General features: G+C 45.1%; 8 protein-coding genes and 1 pseudogene across 8 annotated transcripts, besides 1 other annotated feature; 7 read left to right on the top strand and 2 right to left on the bottom strand.

Annotated features, from left to right (window-relative positions):
* Positions 1-999: 999 nt before the first annotated feature.
* On the top strand, positions 1,000-1,578 carry YALI1_E18514g (uncharacterized protein; the record flags this gene model as incomplete). Its single annotated transcript, XM_503982.3, has 1 exon — positions 1,000-1,578. The coding sequence occupies one exon, from the start codon at positions 1,000-1,002 to the stop codon at positions 1,576-1,578; it is 579 nt and encodes a 192-aa protein (XP_503982.1).
* A 446-nt stretch (positions 1,579-2,024) lies between these two features.
* Positions 2,025-2,224: a sequence feature (Compare to YALI0E15444s, Misc non-coding, Centromere Cen0E YALI1E centromere; YALI1_E18502g).
* Positions 2,225-3,640: 1,416 nt separating this feature from the next.
* Positions 3,641-3,912, top strand: YALI1_E18485g (Misc non-coding; annotated as a pseudogene).
* Positions 3,913-4,341: 429 nt separating this feature from the next.
* YALI1_E18480g (uncharacterized protein) lies at positions 4,342-5,907 on the top strand (the record flags this gene model as incomplete). The annotated part of the gene is made up of 1 exon (XM_503981.1): positions 4,342-5,907. One exon carries the CDS (start codon positions 4,342-4,344, stop codon positions 5,905-5,907), a length of 1,566 nt encoding a protein of 521 aa, XP_503981.1.
* Positions 5,908-8,045: 2,138 nt separating this feature from the next.
* YALI1_E18441g (uncharacterized protein) lies at positions 8,046-10,825 on the top strand (the record flags this gene model as incomplete). The annotated part of the gene is made up of 2 exons (XM_503980.3): positions 8,046-8,216; positions 8,291-10,825. 2 exons carry the CDS (start codon positions 8,046-8,048, stop codon positions 10,823-10,825), a joined length of 2,706 nt encoding a protein of 901 aa, XP_503980.1.
* Positions 10,826-11,280: 455 nt separating this feature from the next.
* On the top strand, positions 11,281-11,958 carry YALI1_E18411g (uncharacterized protein; the record flags this gene model as incomplete). Its single annotated transcript, XM_068283009.1, has 1 exon — positions 11,281-11,958. One exon carries the CDS (start codon positions 11,281-11,283, stop codon positions 11,956-11,958), a length of 678 nt encoding a protein of 225 aa, XP_068139110.1.
* A 943-nt stretch (positions 11,959-12,901) lies between these two features.
* On the top strand, positions 12,902-19,232 carry YALI1_E18378g (uncharacterized protein; the record flags this gene model as incomplete). The annotated part of the gene is made up of 3 exons (XM_503978.3): positions 12,902-12,911; positions 12,962-14,495; positions 14,552-19,232. 3 exons carry the CDS (start codon positions 12,902-12,904, stop codon positions 19,230-19,232), a joined length of 6,225 nt encoding a protein of 2,074 aa, XP_503978.3.
* A 116-nt stretch (positions 19,233-19,348) lies between these two features.
* YALI1_E18326g (uncharacterized protein) lies at positions 19,349-19,746 on the bottom strand (the record flags this gene model as incomplete). The annotated part of the gene is made up of 2 exons (XM_503977.3): positions 19,349-19,424; positions 19,496-19,746. The coding sequence occupies 2 exons, from the start codon at positions 19,744-19,746 to the stop codon at positions 19,349-19,351; spliced, it is 327 nt and encodes a 108-aa protein (XP_503977.2).
* A 208-nt stretch (positions 19,747-19,954) lies between these two features.
* YALI1_E18303g (uncharacterized protein) lies at positions 19,955-22,051 on the bottom strand (the record flags this gene model as incomplete). Its single annotated transcript, XM_503976.1, has 1 exon — positions 19,955-22,051. The coding sequence occupies one exon, from the start codon at positions 22,049-22,051 to the stop codon at positions 19,955-19,957; it is 2,097 nt and encodes a 698-aa protein (XP_503976.1).
* Positions 22,052-23,256: 1,205 nt separating this feature from the next.
* On the top strand, positions 23,257-23,787 carry YALI1_E18291g (uncharacterized protein; the record flags this gene model as incomplete). The annotated part of the gene is made up of 1 exon (XM_068283008.1): positions 23,257-23,787. One exon carries the CDS (start codon positions 23,257-23,259, stop codon positions 23,785-23,787), a length of 531 nt encoding a protein of 176 aa, XP_068139109.1.
* Between the last annotated feature and the right edge of the window lie 210 nt (positions 23,788-23,997).

The following is a 23,997-nucleotide window of genomic DNA, read 5'->3' as shown; positions in this document are numbered from 1 at the left end:
GTGATAGGCTGGTTAGTACCCGTTGTAGTAGCGCTGCGATATGGAGTTGTAAGTTCTCGTGCGTTGCAGTTCTACGGAACCAGCCCTCGCCGTGTAGAGAGATTCTAGGGGAGTAGCTAACTGAAAGGTAGCGTCGGACTGCTGACCGACTTCCAAGCATTCCAAAAAAAACACACCTTCTTGTTTCACATATTTTCACTGAACCCCAATGCTATCAATTTTGTGTACAACGGACCTTTTTTTCATCTTGCGGTAAACAATCGGCTGCTTGATTTGGTTCGGTTTGGTTTGGGGGTATTTCTCAGCCCAAGCTCACTTCCCAGGACCAGGTGACCAAGGACATGGCGCCAGCTGTGATCGAGCTGTGTAGGGTTCTGGTCCAACTGTGATGAAAATGAGAGACTTGCACTCGGGTAGATGTAAGATAAGGTGTAAGTCAATCTTCGGGGAGTCCCGTCATGTGTGTCGCGAGTGTGTGGTGCATTTGTGCCGTACATAGGCACTGGTCGTGGCCTCGTAAGGACTTTCGCTTTCCTGCCGTTTCTCTTGGTTGGATGAGCTGGTGCATATTGGGGTCATGTACAGTGCAGAACTTGAACTTGTGGCTACCTGTAGTACTTGTACAAGTAGCGATGTTCTGGTGTAATAGTACAAGTACGAGTAGTGCAGTGCATGGAATATGTACGTTCTGATTAGAACGCATAAATATTCTACAATGTAGGTGATGTAGCGCAACTATTCATACTTGTATTACAGTACACGCAACGCTCAATACTCGTCACAACCACGGTCGTCAGCTCTCCACCTACCCTCAACACGCCCAATTCTCGACCTTACCAATACCAGTAGCGCCGTCAGTTACAACCAGATTGGCCCCTGAACGAAACCTTACCGGACTGACTGACATGCAAACAGTGCAGGAAAAAAATATTTTGAAACTTCACTTGTACAAGCCACCAAAAAACTGCAACGAACACTACAAGTAGCCAGACCACAGCAATGTCCGACATCCTAGAGATCGAAAATTCCAACGGACTGAAGTTCGGAGATTCACAAGTGCAGGCTCGATTCGAGCTTGGCGTATGCATGGCCTTGTATAACTGGACTGACCTCACCACAGCAGTTGATAACAGCTGGGGAGGATCTGACTCAGAGGAAAAGCGAGAGTGGCTCGTGGGGAACATAGTCGAACTGTTTGAGGAATCAACAGTACTCGACGCGCTCGACATTCAAACTAGACTATCCCAGGTCATGGAAGACGAATTCGATACAGTCGTGGACGACGACAGTGATTTCACAACTGCACAATTGTTGATTCAAATCTGGATGGAATGTTCACAGGGCATATTCTCTACGGTCGAAAACCAGTACAACAAATATGAGAAGAGCAAGAACACAAAGACCAGCGTGAAGGTCGACGACCAGACTACCGGTGGTGATAGCGAAGACGAGGAGGACCATGCACCGGACCTTGTGGACGGGGATTCTGAGATGGCAGATTTGGGTACAAAAGAGAAACAGGGCCCTGTAATCGATGATGACGGATTCGAAGTTGTCCAGCGAAAAGGACGCCGATAACTGTCTTTTCTTAATAAAAATATATTTTCGCATCAGTGTACGGATATGACCTATTTTATATAAGTTGTATATTTTTTTGTGTATCTTGCAAAAAACAAAAACAGACGAAAAACAAAAACAGGCGAAAAACAAAAACAGGCCAAAAAAAAACTGGCAAAAAGAAGAAGATTCCTTGGGAAAATTTTGAGAAACCACGAAGAATACATCGAATCATCTGACAAAAATTTAATTTAAGCAAACCAAAAAAAACTATAAAAAACAAAGATTTGCTTCAGAAAGTTGAGAAACTGCTTGAAGAATCTATACATTGTGTGATACGAGAAAAAAGTTGGAAAGAATTTTATTGAAACAACAAATACACCAGACCAAGATTGGAGAAGAATGTGCTGCGAACGAACAATATATATACACCATTGTAATAGGATAAAAAAGTTTCCACAATATCATCGATTGCTTGAATATATTAATGACAGAGAAGCGGGACATCTCTAATATATATATCAATTAGGTTTGAAAATTTTTCCTCAAATGTTATTTCTGATGACATTACAATTAAGTATTAGTACATTTTTACTTTAATACTTCTATTAGATATCAATAAAATTTCCGAATAGGGCAAAACCAAAGTAAATCAAGAATATTTGTGAATAACGTTAGTCTTTCCCGAATGAAAGGAAAGACTCTTAATAATATGAACAAACAAGAAGATATATATGACAGTAATAGAATAGAATTCATACGAGGTAATTATGAAACCATCCCGTAGATATTTTAATCATAACAATGAAAAATATATATATATACCACAGTAGAATAAGGGAAACATTCTACCAACTGATCTGATATTATGTAGTCGTTTAATATCATTCATTTTTACCCGAGAGTCTATATATATTTTGGACATAGATTATATGATTCAATTGTAATTTGATTTGTTTTATCTGATTGATATTAGTATGTTTCGTTTAAATTTTATTGTATTTTGGAATTCGATGGGGTTTTGATCAATTTGTATTTTGATCCTGATTTCAAATTTGAATAAAATGTATATAATTTCGTTTATATATATATTATATATATATGATTTGCTGCGCCTACGGAATACTTCTTCTATAAATGTTGCTCTAGTTTGTATTTTGAATTTATAGTGAAGTTTATTGTACTTCAGCAATTTAATTAACTTTCTGTAGTTCCATTGGTTTATGTGTTACATTTTACTGTATTAGTATATTAACTTAAAATTCAAACAACATTATTACAATTTTATATATTTTTTTACCCTGTATACCTACATACACAACATTACTGACAGGTAATGAGTCAACATGATTTATTCTAGAGAATCAATTAAAAATATGTTATTAACAATTTTACAGAAAATGGATTAATTGTTTCCTATGTTATTTCCAATCAATCCTTCGGAAGTACTATTTTTCCTCCAGAAGTTGTGAAATCAATAACGTCAAATGTAGTTTAGATAGAATATTTGTTTAGTCATTTGCTATGTTATTTCCAATCACCCCTTAGGAAGTACTTTTTTTTTCCAGAGGTTGTGATATCAATAATGTTATATGGATTTGTTTAGAATATGTGTTTAGTCATTTGCTTAGTCCTGGCAAGTGCGACCATAGATTGCCATATCTATTACTGATCGATTCGAGAGCCACACACTTGACAAGGTTTTTTTTTTTTCTCTTTTTTTTCTTTCCTTTTTTCGCTCAACATTTTTGTTTTTGTCGAAGTGGATTTTTATTAACATTTTTCTAAAAAAGGTGTGGATAATTTTTATTTTATTCTACTCTGATTTTTATTTGTCATTGTCGAGACATGAATATTATTATTTCTTATAAACAAGTCAACATGCTTTTCTCGAAAGGGAACTACGAGTATATAATACAACGTGGTGAGATCGGTAGCTCCGGAGAGGCCGTTTTTGCGCAATGATATGTTGTTACAAGTGGATTGAGTTAAATAATTTATTTTTGAGGTCTGGGAGTAACTATGAAATTAATTAATGATTTTGGGAGTTTGGGCATGACTGGGATCTGATGCCACCCAAGTTTATTGAAGATCATAGTATTATTGATGTTATATAGTTAATTAACAAACTACAACCCACTTCTAGGGACACGGCGTCCGATAGTACACACACAGAAAGGTGTGTTGCTTGCTCATTTACCAAAAAAGAGATTCTAGATCAGTGGATAAAACTATCTACAGGATGGACATCTTCGTCTACGACCCAGCTGATTTCCTCTCATTAACTATGTGGTGACATTCTCATCATTATGTGAGGAATTAGCCAGGTTATTACCCCCACCGTTACCTTCAACAAAGTTCACCCTATTGATGGAAAAACGCAAGAATCCTAGAGGTGAAGATCTGTTTGAGGCAGGGGGACAAATACAAGTACATTGTAGTTAGAAGATGTGTGTGTGAACCTTGCAATGAAGCTGCTGAAAGCAAGGAAAGCTGATTTATCTGGGCTGCAGTCAGTATGGAACTCACTTTGTAATTCGTTAATTAAGCGATATATATCAATCTGCCAGTTTCATATTCACACGCTCATCATGTGAAATAATACAGTTCAATCGCCACATTATCTGATTAGTATGAACTTACTTAGTGTGGGGAACATACCGAATCCACAAGGTTTGAAGCGTCTCCCATGCAGCTGCCATACTCAACAACACGAATATATATAAGGACGTATGTACTTGCACGAATATTAATATTTACTAACATTTGAACACAACGCCAATCATGTCAGAGTTCGATTGGGAGTCAATTTTGCCGGCAACACCACTAGGTGAGATCGAGAAGGATATTCAAACCCTACGACAGGGCTTCAGGTCCGGAAAGACGCTGGATTTGAACTTCAGGCTTGACCAGATTCGTAAGCTTTTCTATGCTCTCTATGATAATGTCGATGCGATCAAAGAAGCAATTCATAAGGATCTCGGACGTCCGGTCTTCGAGACTGAACTTTGCGAGATCTCCTTTCAGTGGGGTGAATTCAATAATGTCGTTTCTAACTTGAAGAAATGGGCAGCTGATGAGACGGTGAAGGGAACCACCATTCAATACACTCTCACCCGGCCAAAGATTAGAAAGCGTCCACTTGGTACCGTCCTTATCATATCTCCTTGGAACTACCCATTTGTTCTGACCATCTCTCCCCTGCTTGCTGCTCTAGCGGCAGGAAATACGGTGGCCCTAAAGTTCTCCGAAATGTGCCCACATACATCGCTTTTGCTGGGAAAGTTGTGCACAGAGGCACTTGATAAAGAAATTTTCAAGGCATTTCAGGGAGGCGTTCCGGTAGTGTCGGAGATTCTCAAGTACAAGTTCGACAAAATCATGTACACTGGAAATCATCGAGTTGGCAAGATCATCTTGGACGCAGCTAACAAATACCTCACCCCCGTTATTTTGGAGCTTGGAGGCAAATCACCAGTCTTCGTGACTAAGAATTGCCAAAACGTATCTCTTGCTGCCAAGCGTGCTCTGTGGGGTAAACTGGTCAACGCTGGACAAACATGCGTTGCCCCCGATTACATCATCGTCGAGCCTGAGGTCGAACAGGAGTTTATCAAAGCTTGCCAGTACTGGGTTGAGAAGTTCTACCGAGGTGGAGTTGACTCTGATCATAAGGACTTCACTCATATTGCAACACCTGGACATTGGAGACGATTGACATCCATGCTTGCCCAGACAGAGGGAAATATCATCACAGGCGGAAATTCGGACGAGAAATCACGGTTTCTTGCTCCCACAGTTGTTGCGAAAGTTCCTGATGGTGATTCTTTGATGAATGATGAGATCTTTGGCCCTATCCTGCCCATCCTGACAGCCAGATCCGTTGACGAAGGTATTCGCTATGTTCATGAGAATCACGACACTCCCCTGGCCATGTATGTCTTTACTGATAATGCATCAGAAGGAGAGTATATCCAATCTCAAATCAACTCAGGTGGCCTGATATTCAATGATAGTCTTGTTCACGTTGGCTGCGTGCAGGCGCCTTTTGGTGGTGTCGGCCAATCCGGCTATGGGTCTTATCACGGCGAAGATTCCTTCTTGGCTTTTTCACACAGGCAGACTTTCATGAAGCAGCCCCATTTCATCGAACGACCAATGGCGATCAGATATGCCCCCTACACTAGTCGAAAACAAAAGGCTGTCCAGGGTAGTCTAGCTGCTCCATCTTTTCCTCGAACAGGAAAGGTTGACCGCTCCCTGTTGGAGCGGATATTTGGTAAGCTATGGTTCTGGGTGATCGTTTTAGGGCTAGGAGCAGCCAGTTTGAAGTCAGGAATTTTCTTATGATATGATATTTTTACTAACCACAGTTCGCCCAAAGCTATAAGCGGCCCAACTCCTTTATAATATAGATAAATACAGGTTATCGTCACATCCCCTTTTGTACAATGTACTCCTCTTTCTACCTTACCACAAATCCGCATTAATATGAGAGAACTTTTGGCTGAAACGTCAGAGCTACCAGGGAACTTTTAGTACTCTCGTACATACGATGCTTGTTGTTGTACCAGTGGGATTTTGTATGGTTATAATTATATACAAGGACAGGTACAAGTACAAGTACATACTTATATGTACTATACCTTTTTAACACACACACATGACAGCCTCAGTACAAGGGTTAGGGGTTTTGCGGTTTTCTTCAAACTGGGATTGGGACTTGCTATCTAATTTGATGTTAATTTAATCCAACAGTTGAACTTCGCCACAGGAGCTCAGTAGTCCACAGCCCATCGTATAGAACCAAACAGAACCTTTCTTACAAACCTCGGCAATACTACTTCACCATGTTGGAAGGATACCGTTGATTGGATCACATCCAGTCCAATGAGATGCCAATCACAAAATAGTATTATTAATACGGGTTGGACAGCGACCATGTACCCCGCATTCTAAAGATCATTTTACCAAAGAACGCTCTGCAATTAATCTGGAGCGCACATGACGACGTACTTTTTTCTCACCGTATGTACTACTTGTACTATGGTTAGCTGTCCTTGTCCCTCCACCATGATGTGTACCCGTTGTATTGTACCTACTTGTAGCCAGTTGATTATGCTTTCACAGGTTCTAATGCAACAACGAACGTGAAAGTTGCCCCGCATTGCGGGCAACCCGTTTTTTTTCGGCACATGAACTCTGTGTATGCAACAAGCCGAGAGAATCAATGTGTGGGGTTGGATACTCGGATTTGCTAATTGTACAGCACAAAACCGAAATCCAACCAAAATACAAACGGTGTGCTTGTCATCAAGTGCATTATCCATATCCGAGGAATATACAAATAGTAGTGAAATTATGAGATGGACACGTTTGATGTTTGCTGTCTAAACACTGTTACATCTCCTGAGATCATGCATGCGCCAGAAATGCGGAGAGGGTAAAGCCGACAACTGAGGAAGGCTCGGAGCCGAATGCGCCGACAACGACGTACAAGCCAAAGAGATGTTGACTCCAGCAGCGAATTAGAGTAAGACTACAGTACTTGTAGAAGTAGGCCTATTGGACTGTAGGGAGTACTGCAATGACCAGTGTTTTCGGTATAAATATGAGAATTACCGAGAAAAGGTAAAAAATCTGAATTTCGGAGTTACGATGGGTGGCGTTCCCTAGTGGAACATAGATAGACCTACAATTGATGGGCTACTCTGTCGCAATTGTCATTTCTGTCACTATTACCACATGTGTCAAGTGGCAGCAATTGTCTAGTAATCATTTCCGTTGTCGCAGGCCAACGGCTGATTTGTGTAATGTGGGGTTGAGTTCCAGCACGGGGCTTATTTGGATTGGATGAGCTAATGCAAGCCAGAGTGAGCATGAAAACGGGCAGATCCCCATGGGGAGGTTGGCCAACCCCGAGCCAACCTCTTTGGGGAGAGATGGGGAAACCCTCCAAGAAGAGGAGAAGGATTTCGTAGGTCATGCCGTTTCCCAGTCAGAATTATTTAAACGTAAAATCGGTTATAACCATTTCCTGGTTCATGTTGAAATTTCCACAAGCTTCTGTATGGATGTGGGGTTCTACAACTTTGAAATTGATGACATTTTCGAGAAAATGAGAACAACCGAATATTTGTACTCCATATTGATACGGAAAAATTCACAATGGAATCACACAAGATAGCTCTGAACAATTGAGGACCCTTTTCTCCCTAAATTCATTGTGGTTGCGGTTGTATTGCCAACATGGATTACGCCCGCCCGATGACGAGCGACTTGCTTGAGCCGAGGCAGAGTCTAAATCGGGACAACGAAACCATAAACCCCATAGGAAGCCAAAGTGACCACTGCATGACCCCAGTATATAACCTGCCCCACCCCTCCATACTTGCTGCTTTCTAGATCAAGTTATACCGGACCTGCTAACTCAATTGAGGTAGAAGATACGTTATTAACACAATCTATTTATTCAACACACACACACAATGTCTGGAGAACTAAGATACGACGGAAAGGTCGTCATTGTTACCGGTGCCGGTGGCGGTCTCGGTAAGGCATACGCCCTTTTCTACGGCTCTCGAGGAGCCTCTGTTGTTGTCAACGATCTTGGTGGCGACTTCAAGGGCGACGGTGCCCAGGCTGGCAGTGGCAAGCGAGTGAGTATCATTACAAGCGCAGCGAAGCGAAACGACCCAAAACGACACCACACAGAAGGATAAACTAACACCAGGTTGCCGATGTTGTCGTCGACGAGATTGTTTCCAAGGGAGGCAAGGCTGTTGCTAACTACGACTCTGTCGAGAACGGTGACAAGATTGTCGAGACTGCCGTCAAGGCTTTTGGCTCCGTCCACATTGTCATCAACAACGCCGGTATTCTCCGAGATATTTCCTTCAAGAAGATGACCGACAAGGACTGGGATCTTGTCTACAAGGTCCACGTTTTCGGTGCCTACAAGGTTACCCGAGCTGCCTGGCCTTACTTCCGAAAGCAGAAGTACGGTCGAGTTATCTCTACCTCTTCCGCTGCTGGTCTTTACGGAAACTTCGGCCAGACCAACTACTCCGCTGCCAAGCTCGCCCTGGTTGGTTTCGGTGAGACTCTCGCCAAGGAGGGTGCCAAGTACAACATTACTTCCAACGTCATCGCTCCTCTTGCTGCTTCCCGAATGACCGAGACAGTCATGCCCGAGGATATCCTCAAGCTCCTCAAGCCTGAGTACGTTGTTCCTCTGGTCGGCTACCTCACCCACGACTCTGTCACCGAGTCTTATGGTATTTACGAGGTCGGTGCTGGTTACATGGCTAAAATCCGATGGGAGCGAGGCAACGGTGCTGTTTTCAAGGGCGACGACACTTTCACCCCGTCTGCTATTCTGAAGCGATGGGATGAGGTCACCTCTTTTGAGAGCCCCACCTACCCTAACGGCCCTGCTGACTTCTTCAAATACGCTGAGGAGTCTGTTAAGCGACCCGAGAACCCCCAGGGACCTACCGTCTCCTTCAAGGACCAGGTTGTCATTGTCACTGGAGCCGGTGCTGGCATTGGCCGAGCTTACTCTCACCTCCTTGCTAAGCTTGGTGCCAAGGTCGTTGTTAACGATTTCGGTAACCCTCAGAAGGTTGTCGATGAAATTAAGGCCCTCGGTGGTATCGCCGTCGCTGACAAGAACAACGTCATCCACGGTGAGAAGGTTGTTCAGACCGCTATCGACGCCTTCGGTGCTGTCCACGCCGTTGTCAACAACGCTGGTATTCTCCGAGACAAGTCTTTCGCCAACATGGATGATGAGATGTGGCAGCTGATCTTTGATGTCCACCTCAACGGTACTTACTCCGTTACCAAGGCCGCGTGGCCCCACTTCCTTAAGCAGAAGTACGGCCGTGTCATCAACACCACCTCAACTTCTGGTATCTACGGTAACTTCGGCCAGGCCAACTACTCTGCCGCCAAGGCTGGTATCCTCGGTTTCTCCCGAGCTCTTGCTCGAGAGGGTGAGAAGTACAACATTCTTGTCAACACCATTGCCCCTAACGCTGGTACTGCCATGACTGCTTCTGTCTTCACTGAGGAGATGCTCGAGCTCTTCAAGCCCGATTTCATCGCACCCATCACCGTCCTGCTTGCTTCCGATCAGGCTCCCGTCACCGGTGATCTGTTTGAGACTGGTTCTGCTTGGATCGGACAGACTCGATGGCAGCGAGCTGGTGGTAAGGCCTTCAACACCAAGAAGGGTGTCACCCCCGAAATGGTTCGAGACAGCTGGGCTAAGATCGTCGACTTCGATGATGGTAACTCCACCCATCCCACCACTCCCTCCGAGTCTACTACTCAGATTCTTGAGAACATCTTCAACGTGCCTGATGAGGAGGTTGAGGAGACTGCTCTCGTTGCTGGTCCCGGTGGTCCCGGTATCCTCAACAAGGAGGGCGAACCTTTCGACTACACTTACACTTACCGAGACCTCATTCTTTACAACCTTGGTCTCGGTGCCAAGGCTAATGAGCTCAAGTATGTCTTCGAGGGTGATGATGACTTCCAGACCGTGCCCACTTTCGGTGTTATCCCTTACATGGGTGGCCTCATCACTACCAACTATGGCGACTTCGTTCCTAACTTCAACCCTATGATGCTTCTCCACGGTGAGCAGTACCTTGAAATCCGACAGTGGCCTATTCCTACCAATGCTACATTGGAGAACAAGGCTAAGGTCATCGATGTCGTTGACAAGGGCAAGGCTGCCCTCCTTGTCACTGCTACCACCACCACGAACAAGGAGACTGGTGAGGAGGTTTTCTACAACGAGTCTTCTCTCTTCATCCGAGGCTCTGGTGGTTTCGGTGGTAAGTCTACCGGTACTGACCGTGGCGCTGCCACTGCTGCCAACAAGCCCCCTGCTCGAGCTCCTGACTTCGTTAAGGAGATCAAGATCCAGGAGGACCAGGCTGCCATTTACCGACTTTCTGGTGATTACAACCCTCTTCACATCGACCCTGCTTTTGCTGCTGTTGGTAACTTTGACCGACCTATTCTCCACGGTCTCTGCTCTTTTGGTGTCTCCGGTAAGGCTCTTTACGATCAGTTTGGTCCTTTCAAGAACGCTAAGGTCCGATTTGCTGGTCACGTCTTCCCTGGTGAGACCCTGAAGGTTGAGGGCTGGAAGGAGGGCAACAAGGTCATTTTCCAGACCAAGGTTGTTGAGCGAGGTACTACCGCCATCAGCAATGCCGCCATTGAGCTCTTCCCCAAGGATGCTAAGCTCTAAGCTATTATCTGACCAAGTGATACGAGTTAAGTAAATTTTAAGAAATGTATGAGTTAAGATTAGTTAATACTGTTATAGTTTCAGTTAGGACCACCACCATAAAAAAAAACGTAGAGTAATGTATCGCGCTGTGTACTGCAAGTACAGTACATACTGTACCGGAAGTGTGAGATCAGTAGAGGGTCTGATGTGTTAATAGTTCAACAAAGTGTTGTTCAAGTACTGTACGAATACTTGTACTGTATTATGTGATTATAAAATATATATATTGGATCTCGCCCCCTCCCCCAATATAATGTTATTACAGGTATAAAAATTTTTATGGATGAAAAAATAAAATAAAACAAGTTGCGATCAAGAGACTTCGTGGTGGGACTTTTTTATTACTAACAACCTAAATTGATCGTGCATAATCGTGTTGAATTCTCACACATCGCGCCAAATCGACAGCTTTCATGAACAGAGTGAATCAACAAGAAGCGGACCAGAACCCTGAGGCTACTCTTTATATAGGCAACCTTGACGAGAACGTCACAGAAGCGATTCTGTATGAACTTATGCTTCAAGCGGGCCCTATCGTGCACATCAATCTTCCTAAAGACAGAGTCAGCCAGACACACCAAGGCTATGGCTTCGTGGAGTACAAAACAGAGGCTGATGCAAATTACGCAGCGTCTATTATGAACCAAATCTGGCTGTTCGGAAAATCCATTCGAGTCAGCAAATCTGCATCCGACAAGCAAAACGGGTTTGAGATTGGAGCAACACTTTTCGTGGGAAGTTTGGATCCTCTCGTAGATGAGTCTACACTACAGCAAACGTTCTCTGTGTTTGGACCATTTGCCAAACCCCCTCGAATATCTCGTGACACAGATGGTTCTTCAAAAGGGTACGGTTTTGTGTCTTTTACTGATTTTGAACATTCAGACCGTGCATTGGAATCAATGGACAAACAGTATCTCATGAACCAGCAAATAACAGTCACATATGCCTTCAAGCACGATGGAAAAGGTGGGAGACATGGCGACGAAACTGAACGATTGCTGGCTCTTCAAGCGAAAAAGAACCAATACATCGTTCCCCAACAGGCAATCCAAGCTCCGCCTCCAGGAGCAACATCTCGGAGGGGCTAATAGAGGGAGGATTATTTATACACATTCTTCTTGGCCGAATGAAATTGTGATGGCTCGAAGTCCAGAAGCCACTCTACATAAAATCGATAATATATATCACACTTCTATTAATTTGTAAAAGCTACAAGTAGCTACTTCTACTGTAATGGTATCTTCGTCGAAGGCTGGAATCCCACACTGATGGCACAGACATTATTTCGACAGCCCCATGTTATACAATACATCTACAAGCGTACAAGGAGTTAATCAGTACACGGGTGTCGGGTGTCCAATAATTGGGTTGTACACACAAGGGTAAATATCGATAGAAGAAACACGTCGTCTCAATATAAGAATTAAGTATTTGTATGGAAACTAGCATCTTGCAGTATTCTAAAGCCAAGGTAGGATTGTACACTACGTACGGTTTGAAAGGCACCGCTACCAAATGTTTCCGCAAGCCCTCAATGGAGGGGTGGACCCTGAACACGTTGTCAGAGCCATTTCAGCCGTCAATCCCGATCCAACGAGTCTTACAACAGTACAAGTTAGCTATCGTTGTAGGAGGGATTAAAAAAACGAGCTTCATTATGAATACCACTCATGTAATGTCAAAAAACGCGATTCTGCGATGTCTTCGTGAGGACTTGCCCTGGTGGAAAGAACATGAGACTGAAATTAGCTAAAAAACCTGAATTAAAAAGTACAAGTATACTTGTATACCAGGAAATTACGGTACGAGTACAGTATCGTACCTGTAGCTACAGTACGACCCCAAGACCTTTAGTATAAAACTTTTCTTACCAACACTTTTACCGGTACAAGTACGAGACCACGATACTTCTAATACATCTGGGTGCGCCACATTACAGTTATAACCATAGACGTGATGCAGTAAACGCTAAAATCAGACATCGGTACAGGTACACACTCCAACATCGACATTGACAAACAGTTACGCGCGATGGCCGAAGGTGAGTATTGCAAGCACTACAACTACAGTTCAACAGGCGCTAACACTCAGATATCCCTCTAGAAGAGGTGGAAGGGAGCGGACGAAGGTGGTCCTCCAACAACCCCTTTCTAGATCCTGGTTCCGGAACTAGACGCGCAGCATCACGCTCGAACAGTTCTCTTTCGAGCGTAGAGTCCGGGTCTACAACAGATAACCCATCGATTGCATCGATAAGACAGGGTCTAACTACTGCTCTAGGTGAGGGGGGCTCAGGAGGCGAGTGGCTCACCAGCGAGCAGATCCACAATGACGAGAAGCTGAGTCCGAAGAAACGACGGACTTCAGTGTTCGAAGAGAGCCCAAAGTCTACCAAAGGTGGGCTGAAGCGACCTGAAGTGGGATGGAATCCTTCATCAAGTGACTACTTGACACCGAACAGAACTGTTGACTTTGAACTGGAATCACTCGACAACATCGCATATACGCCCAAGCGTTATACCTCATTTGATTCTGCCGACCCTATGATGCACAACGATTTGAGAAATACCGACCTCGAGAGAGCAGTTTCGAGAAATAGTCCCAAGAGCAAAGATAACACCGGCGATAAATGGAACAACTTGACCTCAGCTGTCCAGAGAGTCTCATACCGTATCATTTCGGGTATGGAGCAGATCGATCCCGATGAAATAGTCACAGACGAAGAGGACAGAGAGAGCTCTGATGGTACTATTGATGGTGATGAGGAGGATCCCTTCACACAGTATGATCACCTGCGGCCAAGTAGTCCACTCCGTCCCACATCTCCTGTGAGGCCAAGTCCCCACAGGTTCAACTCAAACACATCTTCAAGAAGACCCACTACTCCAAAAAATGACTACGACGACCCATCGCAGTACTTGTTTGGACGTTCTCTACGGATTTTTCCTCCTCAGCATCCTTGGCGGTGGAAAATGTGGAAGCTATGTAGTTCCCCGTGGTTCGAGCCTTTTGTGTTACTTCTGATTATTTTGCATACTGTCTTCTTGTTCTGTGAATCATCGTGGAACATTTTTAAAGACAAAGACACTGAACACATTTTCGCTTCGTGGGGTCATAAGTGGACGGACTGGGGATTTCTCGCAATTTTCATTTTGTACACTTTCGAGATATCAGCTAAAATAGTTGCGTTTGGGCTCTGGGACGATTCACAAATGTTTTACTCCACTGGCCAAATGCCAGACTCGTCGTGGAACAGATTTTTCCCGAACAAGCTGACCAAATCATCTAGGTGGAACCAACGCAAAGGGACAAGTTCAGCTCCAATCAGCCACGCCCTCACCTTACTTGTGCATAACGAACAACCCACACATCGTGTTCAAAGAGCTTTCCTCCGGTCGAGTTGGAATCGAGTTGATTTCATTTCAGTTGTTTGCTATTGGATCTCGCTGGGGGTGGCTGCACACGACTACGACATTATTCACCAGCTATTTCTCTTTCGCTTCTTAGCATGCCTTCGAATTTTGCGATTGCTGAATTTGACACATGGCACCACCGCTGTGCTGAGAGCTCTAAAAACGTCAGCTCCTTTGTTGATCAATGTTTCATTATTCATCGGCTTCTTCTGGTATGTATACGATGACTTCACACTGACATCCATCTTCAATAGCTACTAACAATCAGGGTGACCTTCTCTATCATTGGAACTCAATCCTTCAAGGCGTCTCTTCGACGACAATGTGTTTGGGTAGACTCCACAGGGCAACAGGATAATTACACTTATGAACAATACTGCGGTGGCTATCTTCACCCGGAGACGCTCGAGCATATGCCATATGTCTTCACTGATGGCACTGTTGGACCCCAATCGAAAGGGTACATGTGCCCGGCTGGCAGTATCTGTGTCAGCGATAAGAATCCATACGGTGGTACAGTGTCTTTTGACAACATTTTTAATTCTCTTGAAATGGTTTTCGTCATTATTTCACTCAACACATTCACCGATATCATGTACTATACGATGGATAGTGACTACATGACTGCCTGTTTATTTTTCATGGCTGGGATTCTCATCCTGGCGCTGTGGCTTGCTAACTTGCTGGTGGCAGTTATCGCCACGTCTTATTCGCAAATTCGTGTGGAGATGATTCTATCACGGAAGTCTAAGACAGAGACCCTGTTTCGGAAGAGATTAACTTCCGCAGAGGCTCGCAATTTTCTCAAGAAAACTGTGAAGGGCCGCTGGTATCTCCGTATGGAATGGTTATGGAGTCTCATTATCTTCATGTCTCTTGTCGTAAGCAGCACAAGGACAGCAGATACTACAGACAGCCAAGAGACAGCGCTCTACATTCTTGAGATCATAATCACTTCCATGCTTACAGCAGACGTGATCTTGCGGTTTTATGTCTATTTGCCGAACTGGCGCATATTTTTCCTTAATATTGCCAACGTGGTGGATTGTGCTCTTGGAGTCATGTGTATTGTCATCCTGATTCCCCCAATTCACAACAAGCCCGTGCTATATGGTTGGCTGACGATTTTCCAAATTTTGCGGATTTACAGAGTCGTGATGTTCTTCAAATTCACACGGCTCCTGTGGAGAAGAGTCGTGGGAAACTACAGAACTATGTTTTACATGAGTTGCTTCTTCTTTCTCTTGACATTCCTCTGTTCTGTCATGTCAACTCGACTACTGCGTGGTGTAATTCCGCAAGAAGACGATAGCGGCGAGTCGATCGAGTTTTCATTTTACAACCTACAGAATACCTTTCTGGGAATGTATGCTCTCTCAACTACTGAGAATTGGACAGATATGCTGTACAATGGCCAGCAGTTCGCAACAAACACCTTCTCAGCTCTTTGCATTGCTGCTTTTTTCATCGGCTGGTTCATCTTTTCCAATAATGTTGTCATGAACCTTTTCATTGCTCTGATTACAGAAAATCTTGACGTGTCTGAAGAAACCAAGCGCATTGAACAGATCAAGGGCTTCGTCCGGAAGTACACAGACCAGATCAGCAACAACGGCGGATCCCTGCCGACGATGCAACTATTGATGCAAAAAGTGAAACATCTCGGCAAGAACCGGGAGATCAACCAAACAGACGGCTCACACGTGTTTGATATGTTGATGCAACGTCACGTTGTGCAAGATTTTCTAGAAGACGAGGTGAATGAGGCGGAGGAGATGCCGGCTGAACAACGATCGCGGCCATCGCGAATCAAGCGCATGCTGAAACAAGCACATGTCAAGTCATTGATGTTTTGGCGCAAAAAGGAACCCACTGAAAATCCTTTCTTAGATCCCCCGCAAGGTGGAGATTTTTTCTCCAGAAAGAAGAGCCTAAATCCAATAAATTTGGCAAAGGATTTCCTGGATGATTATCAGCAGCGTTTGAAGACTCAGGAGGAATTTTTGGCTGAGCATCCGGATTTCAACGTGGTGCTATACTGCCTGCCTCCTCATAACCCTATTCGTCGATTTTGCCAAAGGATTGTAATGCCATCACATGGAACTAGGCATGATGGTGTTATTCCCAAGCAGTGGGTGTGGTACACATTTACGTTCATTATGTTTCTTGCTACTGTTGCCCTAGTTGTGTTGGCATGTGTTGCTACTCCGTTGTACCAGAAGGAGAATGGAGGTGGTGGGGTGTGGTCTTGGATCACCTGGTCCGATTTGGGGTTTCTGATTCTTTTCAGCATCGAAGCCATTATCAAGATTTTGGCTGATGGATTCTACTTCACACCCAATGCCTACTTGAGATCGTCGTGGGGTGTTATTGACTTCATAGTGCTGATATCTCTGTGGATAAACATGATTGCCATCTTTGCTGGAAATGGTTACGTCTCTCGAGCTGTTCGTGCTTTCAAAGCTTTGCGAGCTTTGCGATTGCTCAATATTTCGAATGCAGCTAAGGAAACATTCGAGAACATCGTTATCGTGGGCATCAGGAAGATCTTCGGCGCGGCCATGATTTCCATGTGTCTGCTCTACCCTTTCAGTGTGTGGGGCTTGCAAATCTTTAAAGGGCGCTTCTACAGCTGCAACGACGAAAATACCGAATTTCTTGCCAATTGTATCAACGAATTTGCATCCTCGCCGTCAAACTGGAATGTCCTGGCGCCCCGCTCTGTTGTGAAGCCATACTATGACTTTGACAATTTCGGTCATTCCTTTCTAATTCTGTTCGAAATCATTTCCCTCGAAGGTTGGACGGATGTTCTCAAGACTACCATGAGTATTCAAGGGCCTGGGATGAATTTGGAGTGGGCCGCTTCAGTGAACAACTCGGCCTTTCTTGTCCTGTACAATTTCATTTCCACAGTTTTCATTCTCACGTTGTTCATTGCTGTCATCATTAAGAATTATTCGAGAACCACGGGTACGGCATTTCTTACCCAAGAGCAACGGGCTTGGGCAGAGGCTGAAAAAATCCTGAAGCTGGTAAAACCGTCCATTGTACCGGTGTACGTGCGTGAGGGAACATGGCGTGAATACTGCTACAGAGTAGTGACGAATCGAAAGGGCAAGTGGAATAAGTTTCTTGCGGGTCTGTTGTTTATCCACCTCATTATTTTGTGCTTAGAATGGTATCCTCAATACCTATATGCCGAAGACATTCGAAATGGGCTCTTTCTACCCATCCTCATTATCCTGGATCTCAACGAGATTATGAGGTTTTATGCTTTTGGTTACAAGGGTTTCATGTCCAGAAAATGGGATCTCTACACAGTACTTGTTGTGACGGGTGCATTAGTGACCACCATCTTCTCTTTTGCTTCTTTCGTTTCCAACACTTACTACAACTTCCAGAAGTTGTGCCAAGTCGGTATTCTGCTACTTTTCATTCCACGATCAGAGCGACTCGACCAGCTGTTCAAAACCACGTCAGCTTCTTTTGCATCCATTTTGAACCTCATGGCTACGTGGATCGTCTTATTTGTGGTATATGCTATTGCGTTCAATCAGATTTTTGGTCTCACTCGAGTTGGCCCTAATGGAACAGGAAACATCAACTTCAGAACAGTCCCCAAGGCCCTGATTCTCTTATTCCGGATGAGTTGTGGTGAAGGGTGGAACCAAATCATGTCTGATTATCTTTTGGAGCCGCCGTACTGTATCAACGGTGCTGGTTTCAACGAGACTGATTGTGGATCCCGTCCCTACGCGTATCTGCTCTTCATTTCTTGGAACATTCTCTCCATGTACATCTTCGTCAATATGTTTGTTTCTTTGATTTACGAAAATTTTTCGTATGTCTACCAGCAGACTGGCCCACTCAGTCGAGCCATCAAGCGGGAAGAGCTGCGGAAGTACAAGAAGGCCTGGAGAGAATTTGATCCCACCGGAACTGGATACATTAGGCCAGATGAGCTCCACAGATTTCTCCGACGAATTGAAGGCACCTTCTCGATGTGCATTTATGAAGGCGATTGGTCTATCAAAGAGCTGATTTCAGACCACAACATTAGAGTCAATGACCATGACCCTTATGATGTCGACCTTCCTGCGCTGAACAAGGCCGTTCGAACCATCCCAGTCGGAGACATGATCAACAGACGCCGGGCCTTTGACACACTTTGTGAGCAAGTGTTACTTGAGAGAAACCCAGACAAGGGTATATCTTTTTCTCAAGTACTGCTGGCAATTCCCATCTATAAGATGGTTGATGAAAACAAGTGCTTCATGCTAGATGCCTATCTCAAGCGACGAATCATGCTTCAACAAGTGGAAGAGAACCTTCTGAAGGCAAAACTACGAGGCTTCATGGATATGGTGCAACTCAGAAGAGAGTTTCACGAACGACGAGACGATATGGGTCCTATGTCAGCTTCGAGAGATCCATTTGAGAGCACAGGAGTGACTAGAATACCTTCGGGCTCGCGAAAGAACATTGTGCCTCAAATTTTCATCACTACTGATGGCGACAGCAAAGAAGACTTTACCAGCGAGGAGCCATCGTTGCTTCCTAGGAAAACGGCGGACTTCGATGTGGAAGAGGTACCTACAACACCTGATGGTGTTCCAGTTCCAGCAGACTACTTCCTGTCTACAGACCCAATGACACCGAACCCGAATGCTGGCAGCTCTGGCCGTTTCTCATGGACTTCGGAACGGTCAAACATTGACAGGAACTCTATGTGGGACCGGCGCGTATCAGGCGACAGTGACAATTTCAAGGACCAAGACTCCTCTGATTTGAACCTCATCCACAGACAGGAAGACCAGCTCATCGACTCGTTTGAGAACTCCGTTTGGGGTGGAGCTCTGTCCAAACGAGCTAGCCGATACCAACGTGCAGAGCAAGATGACGAGAAGGATGAAACACTTGACGACGATAGCCACGACTACATCTAACCATGGATATACTTACATAATTTATAGAAATGTTGAAATTAATCGAAACATATACACCGTAGTAAACGTGCTTTGTATTTCGTCTATGTACATGGCAGTATAAATTAATAGCATGCCTATTTTTTCTTCTTTCCACCGGCCGCCTTCTTCTCGGTGAGCTTCTTAGGGGCTCCCTTTCCTCGTTTCTTTCGCCTGTTGTTAATAATTGAACCACGATTGTGCGTGTACCTAGTAGCCTTTATACAATAGGATCTAATACTCACTGAACAACGTTGGTAAGTCGGTACCACTCAGTGTAGTCTGCGAAACCAAACTGGGGCATGGCCTCTCGAAGGCTCTTCATGCTGAAGTCGCTTGTGGGGTAGTAGCTCTTGATCTGCTCGCCAATCAGCGGTGCCCGGAGGGCCTTAGTGCCACGTCGAAGGTTCTCGGGGTTGTAAGACCGATTAAAAACCTGGGCAGTCAATTTTGCCAACGAGGTAAGTCGCTCTTTGCTGGGCCGGATGGGGTTCATCGTGGTGCGAGTTGTGTTGTGGTGATTTGGGACTGAAAAGCTAACATCTCATTGAAACCTTAAACACACGTGACCCGATAAGCTCATTTGAAAACACAGCCATCAGAATTACTGTATGAAGGTATGTGATACGAGTATCGTAAATAATATCCTGTTAATTAAATATATGGGTGGGCAAATGTAAATGCCCATGTAGCTTGTATGAAACTTAGGATTGAGCTACATCAGGAGCGGCAGCGGTGTCAAGCTCGTCTTCGACCTTGATGTCATCCTCATTTCCAACGTAGACCGTTTTCTCAGTCTTCGTTCCTGGCTCATAATCGAAATCCAGGATTCGGAGATAAGCCTCGTTGTCTTTCTGGACAGCTGCGACGAGCTTGGATCCACTAAACCGCACTTGCCAGATTGACTCACACTCCGTGAACAAATCTTTCACAAGTTTGCCAGTACGAATATCCCAGAGCTTCAAGCATTTTGCGGAACCACTGACAACTTTGTATTCGTCGTGCTGAAAGCAAGAAATTGCCTCCGCGTGTCCCTCCAGCTTATGTATGTTGCCTCCAGTCTCGGGGTCCCAAACTCGAAGGGTCCAGTCAACTGCAGCCGACACGAGCCAAGATCGGTTGAGGTCAAGGAGACCAACAAGCGAGGTGTGACCTTCCAAAGTGTACAGGCAGGATCCTGACTCAAGGCACCAGACCCTCACATTCCAGTCAAGCGACCCAGAGATGCATCGATTACGCTGATGATCAAGAACAGCAGCATATACTCGCTTGTGATGTCCAGAAAGTACAAACTTGCACTTTCCAGTGTTGATAGACCAGACACGCACAGTAGTGTCATAAGATCCAGAGACAAGAGTGTCACCGTAGCCATTAACGGCGCGAACAGAATTAGAGTGGCCCTGGAGTGACTTCATGAAGTAGGGATCCTGAGTGGACTGATCCAGCCATTCAGGCTCGCCTGGAAGAGGAAGCTTCCAGACTCTCAGTGTCTTGTCCCGAGATCCAGTAACAATGAGAGGTCGAGAAGGATACATCTCATCGGGGTCGGTGCTCTCCGTTCGTGCAGTAGCACACATTGCATGGCTCATTGGCACAGGAGTCAGGATGCTTAGTGACCGCACCGTAGAGACGTGACCTGTAAAAATGTGGGTGCATCGTGCTTCTTTGATGTTCCAAATTCTAACAGTTCTGTCAATACTTCCACTGACCAATGTATCACCAACGTACTGCAGAGCCCACACTCCTCCAGTGTGACCTTCGAGTCGACTTCGTTGACGGCCAGTTTTAGTGTCGTAGACGTTGATCCAAGGGTCTTCGCTGGCAGTGACAATGATGTCATCATCAAACTGGAGACAAGTAATGACTGCCTCCCGTCCAGTTCGGATGCATGTGGAGTCAGGTGTGGAGTTGGGATCCATCCAGTTGCGACGAATAAGATGTCTTCGACGGTATATGCTCTTGTACAGGTTGATCTTGCTGTACAGAGGAGTGGATTCGACAATGCTAGGATCGGTGTCCTCGGACCCCCACGTGGTATAGTCCCACTTTTGCTCGGTAGCTCTGGCAACGTCAGCATCGGTAACGGGCGCCTGGTGGCTCTCTGAAAGACCCTTCCAGATTGCGCCCAAGCTTTCAACAATGGAGTTCCAGCTTTTTGAAACCTGTGATGCGGCACAAAGAGTCTTGTAGTCGAGGTGGGACAAAACCTTTGTGGCGAGTTCCAAAGGAAAGATGGACAGCAAATCGCAGCGCAAGGCAGGGACGACAATATCGGCTACCATCGACAGGTTCCGTCTGTTGCATCGACGTAGAAGCTGGAACATCACGTAGTTCTTGACAGGGGCTGGTAGATCGTCGAAGTTGTCGAGGAGCTGAGGGATTTCGTCCCGTAGGTTGGCATGAGGAATGGTAAGATGCTGTTGCTCTTCTTCTTCTTCTCGAGCCGGGGGAGGCGAAGGCATGGCGACGTTTGATGCGGATGTTTGCTGCTCGTCGGTCTGCTCAATTTCCAAGTCATTTCGGGGTACCTTCTTCTGGCGTGGCAGGCTGCAAGACGCCTGGCGCTTTTTGCTGAGTTCCGTAGCACGGGATGTTGCGTTATCAGAGGCAGCTCCAAGAGTTCCATTCTCGAGACTGGCAGAGGTGGACGTCTGTTCACCCCCAAGTTCGACGAACTGGAGCTCGTTGCCATTGACGTCAAAGTGAAACTGCGAGAGATAGTCTGGAGTATCTGTACCCCGCAGCGGATAGTTAGCGTTGCTAGATTTTGGGTCCTTCCTGACGATGGAGACGGTATGCATTTTTGTATCGTAGTTTGAGGCTGCTTTTGTTGTGAGTTGAGCAGAGGGTGCGGGGTGGTGGTGTATATGTCCGTGTTACCGAGAGCGAGCGTTTGCAGCGGCAACTATTGAAAGGTAAACTACCGCTTATCAGTTGGGGCTCGACGAGTAGAGAATATGCTGTGGTGGTGGCGCGAAGTGGGTGTCGTGTATCAGTTGACTGCAGTGGTCTTCCTTCAAAATGAATCACCAGGGACAACAGGGGTTGCTCTGGGACCAGGAAAGGCTCTAGTGTCTTGAACGTGTCTCTTCTGCCAGTTTTTTTGCACGGCTTATCGTGAGTTGTCTTGTTTCGACGTTGTCGCCTGTGCCTGTTGTGTATTGTGTGTGGGTTTGGTGTGTGGTATGTTTCCAACTTCGGTTTTACCCTTTCTATTGAAGTCTCTCATGCGCCGAAGGGGTCAGACTGTTTGTTGACAAGCACTACTCACCGAAATTGGAAATCTTACACAACCGCCGAAAAGCAGAGAAAATGAAATGTTTTAAAGTCTCGTATCCTGTGAATCTTTTGGAAATGTAATATCGTATTTGTCTATTGCTCATCTGAGGAAACAACAGCCTAAATACCAGCTGTTAGCCCACCCAGATGGTGTTGCTACATCGCAAATTCCTGCACGCATGAAACTCTGTTTACGACCAACTCAAAGTATAACAGCGTTGGGCAGTCTTCCAAATGTATCTCACGTGTAGTTAGCAACGAGTAATCTTCGCTTGCGGGCATGCGACATCACAAGTATATTGATTGTAGCTAATGTATCGCACAAGTATAAGTACGAGTAGAAGCACTACAAGTAGTTCTTACTGTACTATCGTAGTATGTCCTTGTATCGTACAATAATATATCGTACTTGTACAGACATTTTTAATTCCAACCAATCGGGCTTTTGAACCGCCGACAGACCCCTCAAAAGGACAGTAAATACTTCAGAATATGGTGGCAAAATAGAAAATAAGTATCATTCAGCCAAGTTTAGGTTGCCGCATACATCTTATGAATTCATTTTATATGGCTCCGTAACATTTAATTGTACCGTGGAAGAGTGGGCGGCCATCATAATTTGATTACTCGGATTCGTGGGGAGAAAAGAGCGATCTGGTGATCTTGCATGAATTGAGGCGAACTTTACTCCCAGGCATCGTCCTTCACCACGATCCTTCAGAAAGCCATGAGTTTGATAAGATCGCTAAGAACAGTGCCCCGAATCGCACTGGCCACAAGAGTAGCCACAGGAGTGGCCTCTCTACCTCTTCGCAGACCCCTCACCACTGGCGTGCGACGTGCGACAAGAACAGTTACTTTGCCACACATCACTACACATCATGAAACGCTCCGACTATATTCTCTCCAGGCGACCGAGCTGGAATTAGAGGATTACCACATTCAAGCGGATGAATATTTGGAGTCTATCTTGATTGCTTATGAAGAATACGCTGAGGAGGTCGATTCAAATGAGCTGGATGTGGATCTAGCTCAAGGCGTGATGAGCTTGGAAATCCCTGGTGCTGGATCCTACGTTATCAACAAACAACCCCCGAACAAACAGATTTGGCTAAGTTCCCCCATTTCCGGCCCCAAGCGTTATGACTATGTCGACGGTGAATGGGTTTATCTGCGTGACGGCACCACCCTAACAGAGCTTCTGGAGACCGAAACCTCCGAAGCATTTGCTTCCACTGGGAAGAAATTTCATCTTTGAGAAAGCCTGTATATAAGTGCATAGATTTAATCACCTACCTGTAGTATATGTCGAGTTGTGTCTAACCCACAAGAAAATACAACGGCGCTATTCAATCACACTTGTATGGTACTTTTATGTTCGGGGTGACAGGTGGGGTTGTACATACTTACTGTCTACGATACTGTACCACCATAATCTTGTTGAGAGGTTGTGCAGTTCCCCGGAGCA

This window comes from Yarrowia lipolytica, chromosome 1E, assembly GCF_001761485.1.
Source record: "Yarrowia lipolytica chromosome 1E, complete sequence".
NCBI classification, from domain to species: domain Eukaryota; kingdom Fungi; phylum Ascomycota; class Dipodascomycetes; order Dipodascales; genus Yarrowia; species Yarrowia lipolytica.
The sequence above is the reverse complement of the archived record's forward strand: the minus strand, read 5'-3'. Positions and strand labels throughout refer to the sequence as shown.